Raw genomic sequence first — 13,162 nt, 5'->3', positions numbered from 1 at the left:
GTATGCCAGTGTGGTTCGAGGATGAGAAGACTAGTGTGATGGCTAAAATGCGTGGAAGGAGGTTGAGGGGGATGCTTTTGATACACCATTCATGCTTACTAAGGTTTAGCCCAACATCAATTAATAGGTTTTATTTTGAAAACAATCATCTTTATGCTAGTCACTAATGAGCATATTGAACTATCCATGTTCCTGGAAATTCTTACAGCCTAGACACACCGACATAATTATTAAAGACATGCTCTACTGCTTAGCCAATAGCACGTCGTGCGAGTTTCTGAAAGAGGGAAATGTTATGCCAAAAATGAGAATAAATCATCTATTTTCTTTTGAAATCCCAATATCACCACATGGAAGGACACATGATGTGAAATTGAAGACGATATTAGAATTTAGTTTATATCACTTCAGCTCTACTATGTTCAGCCATAGATGAAGGAGAAACATATGAATAGCAGGTTTATCTTTGTAGTAGATGACTCTCGCTCTTTATCGGCTAGGCCAAAAGAACTTCATCCGTTTGGTGTCGGTGCCGCATGGGGACACACCGGAGAGACATATGTCCAATAATTTCTATAAAATATAATAGATAATTAATGAATTTGCAAGCTGTTAAAAATAAGTAGCATGTTTATTAATTTTTCTTCCACCGTTTTAAATATCTCCTAAGCTATTTTTAAATTACTCAGTCAAATCACCCTACTTAAGATAAATAGTTGTTGAGGAAAGTTTTTTTAATTAACCAAAAAGTCAAGATTAAAGTGGGTTTTGAAAATTCTTGAAGATGCTATAATAACGAATATAATAATGGAAGTAGTTAGAAGCAAAAGAGCCGTACCCGCCTAGTTCATGTGCTCATGCACCCGCACATCATTATAAATACCAGTTTTGCTGTTTACCCGTTCCAACTTCGCCTGGCCCGAGAGGCCGAGATCAATACTAGACCTCGACTCGAGTCTCGAGTCACGTTTCCGCCGTTATCTGCATCAACGGGGTCAGGCGACTGAACAGTACAGGCCCTTGGCCGCCGCCGCCGCCGCCGCCGTACTCCAGGTGCCCAGGTCTTCGTCCGACCCTTTGCCAGCGACGAGCACCCACCACACCAGGTATGCCCGCCCGCACCCCTCTCTTGCCTTCCTCCTGTGTAAAACGGATCACCCAAACCCTAATTTTGAGCTATTTGGCTTTCTGCATTCGGGTCTGATCTAATAAGTGTAACTGTATGCATGTATTATCTCTACAAACTTTGTTTTGTGGCAAAAATTATCGGCTATATTGGTGGGTCCGCCCTGCGAGGACATATGGAACCATCCGTATTCAGTGACGCAATGCTTCTTTAGACATTTAGGGCCTGTTCGGTTCCAGTGGATTGAGCACCCGGAATAATTCTTAGCTGGATTGTTTGTCTAATTTATATAAGAGTCGATGAGCTGGAATGATTCTTGGCCAAATCCGGCACAAACGAACGCACCCTTAGTTTTCACGCACTGCAATTTGGTTTTTGTCTCCCAAGCCCCAATACCCTTCTCTTCAGCAGTGTCCATGCAACATCAATTTCCGCTCCTTATTCTTATTTGAATGAATGCTACTTGATGGATGCAGGATTTCATCATGGTTGATTCTGTTCATGACAATATTGTGCTGAACAAGTGTATCAAGGACATCCTTGCACTAATCAAACCAGTAGAGGATGATAGAAGCAAGCGGTTATCCACAATTCAGGAGCTGGAAAATTGTATCCATTCTCTTGCATCTCTGTCAGGTAACTTTTATCTGATTCTGATTCAATTGAGACCTTCTTAACTGTATTTCAATTTCCACCTGTGACCCCTGATGTTAGTTAAGGTGCAATTATGTCACTTTTGACACTTAAGCATGATCATACATTGGCTGTGGTACTGAAGATGTTTTTCCCTGCATGTGACCATTGTATTGTGGATTTTGTGGTAGATTACTGAAAGGAATAGTTATTTATAGTAGAATATACACGTGGAAGTTAAATCTCAATCTCCGTTGTGTTCATGAAGAGATTAAATTCGACCTGAACTGTTTGAACAATATAATATGGAAATGTGACTACATGAGGATTGGTAAGCTTGTGAAATTCATATTTCTGAAAGGGTAGGTTTATTTGCACGAAATGTGACAAACAATGATAACCTCACTGCTGGAGCCTCTGTTGTCAATGGCATTATACGAGTTGCCTATGGCAGTACGCAACAGTTCGTTTCATGCTATAGTGCAATACCATCCTTATCCTTACCCAGTACTGGGCTAGATGGTGAAATTAAAAGTGTCTGTATTACTAGAATGGAGCTGCAAACATTAATAAGCTGAGAAGCTTCTTTCCCCCCGCTTTGTACTATTCTTAACAAATGCATCGGTATTTGGGGTATCTTGATGACACAGGAAAAGTTAATACATTTAATAATTATAATATTTTTATGTCTCTCTTTAATGGATTTTAAACTTTTCCTTTAACAGGTGCTGCTGTCAAACCGTTTGGGTCTTTTGTATCAGATCTTTACTCAAAATCAGGTGACTTAGATTTGTCAGTTCAGTTTGGGAATGGTTCAAACCACCCAATAAACAAGAAAAAGAAGCAGAATGCCTTGAGAGATGTTAGGAAAGCTTTACTAAGTCGAGGTAATCTTTGTTATAGTGCTCTCAAGATAGATAAATATCCATATCATACTGCACACTCAGCATTCATGAAATAACTTTAAGCATCATGATATACTTGTGTTATCCTGGACTTTGTGGCTAAAGAGTGATATTTTTGTTCCATGGTTGCTTGATTCACTATGATAGGAACCACCATTGACATATCTCCATAACTATTACAAAACTTTCTCATTTACACTTGGTTTTCTTCCTTTTATTTATTCAGGTGTTACTGGATACATGCAGATGCAGTTCATCCCACATGCAAGAGTTCCAGTCCTTCAATATGTGAGCAAGCAATTTGGCATCTCCTGTGATATATCAATTGGCAACTTTGCTGGTCGAATTAAGTCCAAAATCTTCTACTGGGTCAATACTGTAGATGAGCGGTTTGGTGATATGGTTTTGCTGGTATGTTCTAGTTAGCTAAGAGTTTTTGCTGCCACAATTTTTGTTGGGTAACCTGAATGCTCATCATCATCTTTCCTTCCAGATCAAGGAATGGGCAAAAGCACAAAACATTAACGATCCAAAGAGCGGGACCCTCAACTCTTATTCGCTTTGCCTACTTGTCCTCTATCATTTTCAGGTGTTGTTTCTTATACCTAAGTATCTCTCTATGTGTTCCTACTTATTTATGGTTTCACTAATGCTACGTTTGGACGTCGATATTGGAGAGGATGGAATTGAATTGGGTTGAATACCAAATCATACATGGTATTGAAATGAGATGTAATTCCAATTCTATTGTTTGGATGTCACTGAATTGGAGTTTGGAATTGTGCGGTCTAATTCCACGCAATACCGTGGGGCGAGGCTTTGTATTGGGAGAGGGGGTTTCTAGTCATAGTCCAATTCCAGGGAATTGGGCCTCTAATTCCAAATCTCAATTCCACGTGCAACCAAACAACATAATTTAGGAAAGCTGTTTCGAATTCTCAATTATGTGCTTCTATTTCTACATCCAAACGAGGTATAAATGACTTGCTTATTAACTTGTATTTTTAGACATCTGAGCCACCAATTCTACCACCTCTGAATGAGATTTATGAAGGGAATATTGCAGGAGATGTTACAGGTTAAATGAAAATTTCTTTTTATCTGATGATTGTCTAGAGTGTTGGTGCCTAGTTTTTAACTCAATACATTCACATGCAGAAGCAGCACTTTTTGATGAGCAACATCTTGATGAGGTTTGTGCTGCAAATATAGAAAGATTTAGACTCCAGAACAAGGGCCGAAGAAATGAAACTTCAACTTGTCGTCTACTTGGGACTTTTTTTCAGAAGGTACCGAACATTGAGATCCCACTATGATGACTAAGACTTTTTTTTTGTGATTATTGTGGGTACTACCTTTCGTTATCTGTATCTTGGTAAAATATGATATTCATGTTTCTTCATGCTTTTTACCTTTTATCTTTGTTTGACTTCACAAGGAGGTGGGTGAAGCAGGTTTTTAGCTCCTAGTGTTTGAATGAAGTGATTCTCTCCCGATTCTTGACATTTTGAGTGTTTAGCTGGTTGAGAGTGATTCTTTTTGGAGAAGCTAAAGTTGGAGCTCTCCCAAACGGCCCCTAAGCTCTTTATCATCAGGCTCCGTTTGGGAGAGCTCTGCTCCCTGATTCGTCACCTTTGCTCCTTAATTCTCTGATGGGGTGATTTGATTGGATTCCTAGGAGGGAGCAAGGTGGTAGCTGATGAAAATTGATTCTCTGTTGGTCCCTACCAGAATATAACAGGGAGCAGAGTGAAACAATTTTTTAGCTCCCAACTTCTAGTGTAAATGGAGAAGTGATTCTCTCCTGCTCCCCACTTGAATCAATTAGCATTTTGAGCGTTTGGCTGGTTGGGCGTGATTCTCTTTGGATAAGTTGAAACTGGAGCTCCCCCAAACAGACCCTTATTACCTTTATGAAGGGTTGAATAAGAGTCTTATCTTTGGAGTGAGCTTGGGAGGCTAAAAAAGTTTAGGCTGTCCGCAGCTGGTCATGTAAAAATAAGGGATTTGCACTATAGTTTACGCTGTTTGCAGAGTGAAGTTTGAAATAGAGGATGAAATAGGGGATGTGATAGGGTAGCTGGCTAGCTGCTGGAAACAGCCTTATAGTTTGGTTTGTTACTGTTGAAATTTTTTTTATTCAGCCTGGGTCTAATTTGGTACTGTAGTGGTTATCCATGCCGCTTTACATTATGTTCTTCAATCCTTGTTGACTTGTGTACGCTCTTAGACCTGATACATTTGAAGTCCTGGATTATTGCAACACCCTGTCTCTGAATAAAATTTAAGTAACTCATTATTTCATCAAATATCTTTTATATTTATAAGTATAGCCCAAAATTTTCCATTATAATGGGTTCAATTTCCCTATGCCAGCTAGATTCTTTAACATAGCATATCGCAACAGCCCATTGAAAGCTAGCTGCCCTATAAAGGTTGTTGGTTTAAAATTTTGGGTCCACTAAGCTAACTTTTAAGTCTGTACTAACCCATGAATTCCACTAATCTTTTTAGGGAATAACACTTTTTGCCAAATGAGCTATTCACATATCATGAGATTATTTTATTTTGATAGGTTAAAGATTTGATGGAACAAAATATGCTTGGGATTTATGACATCTTTTTTCTGACATAGTTGGGGGTATTATATTGTTTATCTGGCTATCAAAAGTGTTACCTATTCAAATGCCAAAATGTATTGCAGCATTAATTTATTTATTAACCTAAGAGAAAGAAATTTAGATGGTTATATCATGTTCTGACCACTGCTTTCATTACTTGCAGTTTGCTCATATCAATGCCTTAACAGATAATGTCATATCTACTTACTCGGGCCAGATTGAGCGAATCCAGAACAACCCAAGTTGGATGAGGAAATCTTACCATTTATTTGTAGGAATGCCTATGCATTTGGTAGTTGTTGCTTATCTTAATTTTAGCCTATGTATTTTACAACTTACATCCCATCTCTTTGCCATCTTTTGTTCAGGTTGAAGATCCTGTAGAGAGACCTGATAATGCCGCTAGAGCAGTTAGTATGAAAGGCCTTGACCTCATTGCTATTGCATTCAATGATGCTTGTCACAAGTTTAAGTCTCTGGAACATATCGATCGGAATGAATTATTGGCACTGTTGTGTACCCCTGTTGTTCGCTTGAAACTTGGTGTGAGAGTCAGAGAGAACTCTTACCCAAAATCTCCAAGGAATAATGTGCATAGCAGGATTAGAGGACAGATGTGGCGTGATCGAGGCCAAGCACCCAGCGCGAGAGGGTTTACTGGAACCAGATCAGTCCATGAAAATCCACTAGCGAACACTACAGCACATGAAACAGCAGTGCAATACCACAACCATGTGCAGCCGACAACAGTTCGGCAAACAGCCATCCGCAATCAAGTAACAAATACTGCAGTGCATCAGACCGCGCCTTACCAGAACCATACTGCTCGACAGGTGTATCCTACTTGGTCCCAGACAGCTGAACCCTACCAGAATCATAATCAGCAGGTATACGCTACTGGGTTTCAAACAGGGCCATACCAAAGCCATAATCAAGTCCATGCTTATAGAGCAGGGTTGCCACCTGGAGGAATATATGAGATCCACAATCAACAGGTGTATAATGCAGGGTTCCAAACCGACGGTCCGCACCAGAATCAGCAGCGGCGAAAGGGATACCCATCAAACCATCAGAATAACAGGCTTTCTGCGACGGCAGCGAGGTACGAGCCCGTTCGTGGACAGTTTAACAACGGATCGACATGGGACTCAAGGTCCCAAGCACCGGGCAGTGCAGCTCTGCGAAGGTAGCCGTCAGCATCTCAGGAGGATAGTAGTAACAGGCAAATCGGCTGGATTTTGACTGCTGGGCAGCTCTTCCTTGTGTAAAAAATTCTAGCACTTCTTTACTGGTGGACAACTCTTCCTTATGTAAAAATTGCTGTTAGCAGTCGGTTCGTAGTATGTGTCAATTAATTTTTTTTAAGGTGTGATTGGGTTTATTTATCGTGTCTCAGAAATTCATCGCCCTTCTCCGTATGCTCACGTATCATGTAAATAAAGTACAATAGCTGGTCCATGACACGCAGAAATATTCATCATGTAAAAAGCTGCCTCACGCCATATATGAGCTTTTAAGATTTTTTAGGAATCAATTGTTTTTTCTCTATTGGCTTAGGTCCACAAAATCCAACAGTCCAACTGTTTTTTTTTTTCACGCGGAAGTAAACAACATATCTTGAAATCTCAATTACAACCCTACTTTCATTCTGCCATACGGAGAATCTAGTAGCACAATAGCACCATGATTGATCCTGGCTGTAAGGATAAAAATCGTCCACGAAAATGATCGGTCATGACCCACCAACAACTCTCAACTAACTGAACAAGTAGCGCAACTGCAAACAAAACTACTCAAGTTTACTCTGTTTCCAGCAGGAATATCTTTTAGTTATGGAAGGAGGACCAGGATACTCGCAGGAAACATGACGGCGGCATCTGAACACACTGAACTTGAGAGCTTTCTCTTCAAACTTAGGGCTTCTTTGGATTGAACGATTATTTCCTGAATCCTGTGTCTTTCCTGCGTTTTTAAACGAAAACTTGTAAAATTCCTATCCTACTCCTGTGAAATTCTTGTGTTCTTAGGATTGCACTTCCCTTTCGGTTGAACTTCGATTGTAACTGGAGAGACAAATAAAGAGTCAAATAGAGAGTAAAAAATAAAGAGTCTCTTAAAGATGCTCTTAGACTAGAAAATCGAACTATATATGAATGAAGCTAGCAACCGACAGTTTTGTTCTAAAAAAATGTTTTAAACTTCTAAAAAAAGATTTGCATCTTGGTATATGCTGTAATTTTTGTTGCTTCTTGACTTGTCAAGGAAAAAAAAAGAGGGCCAGCATGTGATCACCTCAAGAGGAGTGGAGAAAACCCATGAACGACCAAAGGCTTCAACTGACAAGCTTTGTCAAACCGTTCTTCCATAAAAAAAAACTGTTCTCCCCTATCCTCAAAGAAACGTGTGCCGAGATGCAACCTCACGCTGACTCGGCGCATATACTCTGTATCATTGGCGCGATTTCTCGGTTTCTTCTGACACCCGACTTGGATTGTCTCGTTCGTCTTCGTCATCGTCACTCAACAACTCGTCTCATCGCGCCGCATCGTTTACCTCAAGGTTGTTTTGTTGCTTCCTTGTCCCGCTCTCACCAGCAATCCCGTCGATCACCCAGACCTCCACGGCACTGCTCCGTCTCCTCCGTTCCGTTCCGAACCGCAAGCTCCCAACCCTTCCGCGATGGACCTCACCTCGCCGTCGCCCGCGGCGCGCCGCGCCGCCGCCATCGCGCGCCACCTCGCCGCGGCCGCCGCCCCCATCCCGGCGAGCAGCCCCCTGGAACCTTCCTGCTGCCTCAGCTACGTCCCGCCGGAGTCCACGGAGCGGCCGGCGGCGTTTGCGCCGGCCGACCTCAGGCTTCTGCTGGACGGGCACGACCTGCCCACGCGGGACTGGCTCTTCCGCGCCATGGAGGAGAGCCCCCTTTTCCGCAGCCGGAGTTCGCGGACGGGATCCAGGGTGTTCGTGGCGCCGGACTTCAACGACGGCAAGGAAGGGCAGCGGGAGGCCACCATGCGGCGGATCGCGTACCTGAATCGGCGCGGCGTGTTCCGCGGGTGGCTCACCGAGGACGGCGCTGCCGCCGAGCTCCGCAAACTAGCGCTCCTCGACTGCATCGCCATCTATGACCACTCTCTCGCCATCAAGATTGGCGTCCACTTCTTCCTCTGGTAATTTTTGCTGCTAGCTATTTCCAGCGTTATTCTGGGTCCTTCGTATAACTGATTGCTTATGCTTTCTGCCTGCGGTTTAAAAGTTCCATCCGGTGTTTTCGATGCGCTAATTCTTTTGGGTGGTTTGTGTTTTCCCTAAACGGTAGACACGCCCCCAACGGGCTACAGGAAATCTTCAGGTCCTTGAGATAGACAAACCGCAATGAAACAGAAACAAAATGCACACGAAGCCTATTGCTTTGTACTCCCTATACCGAAGCATTTAAAATTTGTCTCAAGTTATAAGGTATTCTAGGTGAATTAACTCTCCCAAAGCACCAACCACATGCGGACCTGCCATTAGTGTGTACCACTAGGTTCAAAATATAGTAAGCACAAGATCTCTCTATAGTTAAGGGAGGGTTATTGGTCATTTGTTTTACTGCATAATCTGTCCTAAAATTTCTACGGTACCTTGTATTTTAGGATGGAGGGAATAATTAATAGTGATGGTGCTGGCGTTGACCAGCTGGAAGCCACGGTTTATGTCAGCACCAGGATGCCTTTCTGTATCATTCTGCTACTAGAATTTATCATCTAGCCGCACACAAGTAAATTTTGGGTGCATGGAATTGTTGCCTGGGCCAGGTAGCTTTTCTAGGGTCCAAAACAAACAGGTCTGTGTCTGAGGTTATAACAGTTTTACAGAGATTTTCAAGACCAGATGATCATTTGGGTCTTTATATTAACTTTGTTTAAAGTGAATGCTTAGCAATGATACTACAGGAATGGTCTTGACTCTTAAAGAAGCCAGCATGTTTTTGTTAGGTTTATTTCCTTTGGTGAGAATGTTCTTGTAGTACAGCAGTAAGCCACTTGTTGTGTAGAGTTTACCAGTGTTGTATGGAGTTCTTTTGTTTGCAATCTTCTCATGTTTAGTTTATTAAATTTCTCTATGTGTTCCAGGGGCAGTGCCATCAAGTTTCTTGGAACAAAGCGCCACCATGACAAGTGGTTGGTTGCCACGGAAAATTATGATATCAAGGGTTGTTTTGCAATGACAGAACTAGGCCATGGAAGCAATGTACGTGCATAGATTTGGGCTAAGCATACTTTTTACGGTATAATCTCACTAACTGTGCTGATTAAGTTCTGTTGCTGTTTCTTTGTTACAAAAGGTGCGAGGAATAGAAACAATAGCAACTTATGATTCAGAAACAAGAGAGTTCATCATAAATACTCCATGTGAATCAGCTCAGAAGTACTGGATTGGTGGAGCTGCCAATGTAAGAATTAAGAAAATGTGTGCATCTGCACTCTGCATTCAGTCACAACTTGCTAAAGATTTCCATGCCCTTTTGCAGCATGCAACACATACAATAGTCTTTTGTCAACTTCATATAAATGGGAGAAATGAAGGAGTTCATGCTTTTGTAGCTCAAATTAGGGATGAAGATGGAACTGTGTTGCCTAATATCCATATAGCTGACTGTGGCCATAAGATTGGACTGAATGGCGTTGATAATGGGCGGATTTGGTGAGTACTTGTATTTTTTTGTATTATTATATACCATGGTTTTTAAAGCGGTAAGGCGAGACAAGGCGTTGGACCACCGCCTGGATGCCTAGGCGACGCCTTAAAAACAGTGTTATATACATCATTTAATGTATATCATATCTTACTTTTTACTTCTATACCAGGTTTCAGAATATACGTGTTCCTCGTGAGAACTTGCTTAATTTGGTTGCTGATGTTTTGCCAGATGGGCGATATGTTAGCATGATAGATAATCCAGATCAGGTCCCTCTATCTCTCTGAATATGTTACCAGGATTTCTTATTCTTCTTTTTCTTAAGAAATGCAATCTTGATTTGCAGAGGTTTGCAGCTTTCCTATCTCCGCTTACACTTGGTCGAGTAAACATTGCAGTTAACTCAGTCTACATTTCAAAGGTGTGTTGCAAGGCATTTTCTTCTCTTGTAAACACAGGAAAAAATGTTTTGCTGATGAATTTAACAAATATAGTCCCCCAATCTTGCAGTAAGTTACTTATCCAATTTAACGAGGCAGTTAATCAAATTTGTCCCAATAAAAGGTAACCGACCAGCTTGACCGAAGTGGAACATCACTCATTTTGGAAAAAGGATAGATAACAAGTTGAATTGCCCCCCCCCCCCCCCCCCCCCCCCAAAAAAAAACCTAGCTGTAGAGAACAGGAAAAACACCACACACCCTTATTGTTGTTGATGAGGATAGTGGAGTTGCCTTCTGTTACAAGAAGAGTACAATACAAGATATATACAGCTCTATCTCTAACACTAGCACATTTGAAGAACCAATGGGCGACTTGATTGTTTATTTGAAGGAACTGATTCAACTTCCTGTCAGCAAAGATAGGTTGATTTGTTAAAGAAATAACTTGGGCAAGTTTGACCCTTTACTGAGGAATGTGCCTTGTGTTCATTGTTGAAGTATGGATATAAATGTATTGGAAATAATGACATGTTCTTTACTTTCCATGGATACAGGTCAGCCTAGCAATTGCTGTGAGATACAGTTTGTCAAGGAGAGCCTTTTCAATTGCACCAGATGCCCCTGAAATGTTGTTGCTTGACTATCCCAGTCACCAGCGACGCCTTCTACCACTTCTAGCAAAAGTGTATGCTACTAGCTTGCTGTACCTATAGTTAATATTTAATGGTAGTCCTAATACAATTTCTTACTCTCGGCTATTTTTGTTCTAATGTAGTTGCTAGGCTGTGCATTATATTACCTCCTTGTGGTGCAAAGCTCTCATACTCTGTAGTTCAAACTAATTCATAGCACCTTTTCACCAATGTTTCCACTTATGTAACAGTTATCATTTCACTGTACTTGTGCAGATGTCTGATGAGCAGTGCTGGCAATTTTATGAAAAATATGTATGTAAAGAGAACTCCTGAAATGAGCAAAGACATACACATTTACTCTAGTGCTCTGAAGGCGACACTAACTTGGCAGAATATGATTACGATTCAGGTATTATTGAGTGTTGAAAGAGCTATTATTATGTTTCTTTATTCCAGTCACTATTTCTCACTGGACTTTCTCTTAAATGTATTAGGAGTGTCGCGAGGCCTGTGGAGGTCAAGGTCTAAAGACTGAGAACCGCATAGGAATTTTCAAATCTGAATTTGATGTCCAGTCCACATTTGAGGGTGATAACAATGTGCTAATGCAGCAGGTTATTGTTGTTTTCAGTCATGCATCCATTTTATCAAAGGTGCTTCGTGTGTGGTTGTAACAATTTAACCTTGTTTAGGTAAGCAAAGCGCTTTATGCTGAATTTTTGGGTGCACAAAAGAAGCAGCAGCCATTCAAGGGATTGGGTTTGGAACACTTAAATGGCTCGAGCCCTGTTATTCCTGATAAGCTGACAAGTAGCATATTAAGGAGCTCCAAGTTCCAGGTAAAGAATCATAGTTAGTTTTTTACTTCTAATACATCCCTGGAACAACATAAAACTCTAATGTTTGAGTGGATTTGTTCACATGAATAGATGGACCTGTTCTGCTTAAGGGAGAGAGATTTACTGAAGCAGTTTGTAGAGGAGGTTTCTCTCCATCTTGCACAAGGCGAAAGCAGAGAAAAGGCTTTGATGCTGGTAAAATTCAGATTTCACTGTGCACTATTTTTCGCTGTTCTATAGTTTCTTTGTTTGTCATTGATACAAGTGACATTTTCCCAGAGTTATCAAGTTGCTGAAGACTTGGCTAGAGCGTTTACTGAGCGTACGATCCTCCAAATATTTTTGGAGGATGAGATGAATGTTCCTTCTGGTTCCCTAAAGGTATATTGTTTTTAGTCCTCGATTGTATCGTTTGCTAGCTACTACAGTTGGATAACAAAATCTTTCCTTTGATCCTTTCGTTTTCGAGTGAAATTGTGCATAATATTTTGTTATTAATGTAATGCTTCTGTAACCTTTTGTTATTATTTCCAGGAGGTACTGGGCTTGCTGAGATCTCTATATGTCATGGTGAACATAGATGAATCCACATCTTTTCTAAGATACGGGCATTTATCACGTGACAATGTAGCCCTTGTGCGGAAAGAAGTCCTGAAACTGTGCAGTGAACTCAGGCCCCATGCGCTTGCTGTTGTTAGTTCTTTCGGAATCCCTGATGCCTTCCTTAGTCCACTTGCTTTTGACTGGATTGAGGCAAATGCACTGTCAACCGGGAGCCACTGATCTCAGGTTTCCACATACGAGCCAGGTTATCCTGTGAAAGTACTGAATATTGATGGCGGGGCATAGATACCGTATAACTACAGGAGCACTTGTTGTCTCGGAACAAATTGTTGTGAATCCTGTTTTGTATAATAGTTTTCTTGAATATAAGCGAACGTAGCCTAACAGGCCAAAGTCCATGTAATGGGGTTTACAACAGTAATAACTTGCAGAGTGATGTAAGCGAGTTGTTGAGCAGTAAATAAAATACTCTTGTCCCAAAATATAGTTCTTTTTAACCCATTTTTTCCTGTCCATATTATAGATACATTATAAGATACATGTAAACTCTATTCATATGTTACTCAATGAATATATAATTAGTCTAAAACAAATTATATTTTAGGATAGAGACAGGAAGTCAGTAGTGTGTTAGGAGCTTCCCTCTTGTAATGTCTCTCAAGGGCGAGTAAAGGGGATCACTTGCGCCGACGCTATGCTCGGCCAGGTTGAT

At 41.1% G+C, this 13,162-nt stretch overlaps 2 protein-coding genes and 1 long non-coding RNA gene across 4 annotated transcripts; 2 read left to right on the top strand and 1 right to left on the bottom strand.

The window, feature by feature from the left end:
* The first annotated feature begins 837 nt into the window (after window positions 1–837).
* On the top strand, window positions 838–6,819 carry LOC100383526 (Protein HESO1). 2 transcript variants are annotated; one of them, XM_008674990.2, is made up of 9 exons: window positions 838–1,106; window positions 1,603–1,762; window positions 2,485–2,646; window positions 2,891–3,075; window positions 3,158–3,253; window positions 3,673–3,742; window positions 3,823–3,953; window positions 5,449–5,577; window positions 5,654–6,819. In XM_008674990.2, exons 2-9 carry the CDS (start codon window positions 1,612–1,614, stop codon window positions 6,473–6,475), a joined length of 1,746 nt encoding a protein of 581 aa, XP_008673212.1. In that variant the 5' UTR covers window positions 838–1,106; window positions 1,603–1,611; the 3' UTR covers window positions 6,476–6,819. The 2 variants fall into 2 exon arrangements, with proteins under 2 accessions (XP_008673212.1, NP_001169645.1); NM_001176174.1 differs by having other exon boundaries at window positions 984–1,106; window positions 5,449–5,556; window positions 5,654–6,613.
* Window positions 6,820–6,900: 81 nt separating this feature from the next.
* On the bottom strand, window positions 6,901–7,676 carry LOC103651016 (uncharacterized). The gene is made up of 2 exons (XR_564529.3): window positions 7,578–7,676; window positions 6,901–7,348 (listed from the first exon to the last, which is right to left on the bottom strand). It is a non-coding gene; the product is annotated as an uncharacterized lncRNA (long non-coding RNA).
* Window positions 7,677–7,841: 165 nt separating this feature from the next.
* On the top strand, window positions 7,842–12,932 carry LOC100285661 (acyl-coenzyme A oxidase 2). Its single transcript, NM_001158552.1, is given in 13 exon segments — window positions 7,842–8,455; window positions 9,404–9,521; window positions 9,616–9,723; window positions 9,802–9,974; window positions 10,139–10,238; window positions 10,316–10,390; window positions 10,967–11,097; window positions 11,321–11,456; window positions 11,542–11,661; window positions 11,740–11,886; window positions 11,977–12,081; window positions 12,166–12,267; window positions 12,421–12,932. Coding segments are annotated over 13 exon segments (2,055 nt in total). The 5' UTR covers window positions 7,842–7,964; the 3' UTR covers window positions 12,670–12,932.
* The last annotated feature ends 230 nt before the right edge of the window (window positions 12,933–13,162 follow it).

This window comes from Zea mays, chromosome 3 (genome assembly GCF_902167145.1).
Source record: "Zea mays cultivar B73 chromosome 3, Zm-B73-REFERENCE-NAM-5.0, whole genome shotgun sequence".
Classification (NCBI taxonomy): domain Eukaryota; kingdom Viridiplantae; phylum Streptophyta; class Magnoliopsida; order Poales; family Poaceae; genus Zea; species Zea mays.
This window is presented reverse-complemented; position numbering and strand designations above follow the sequence as displayed.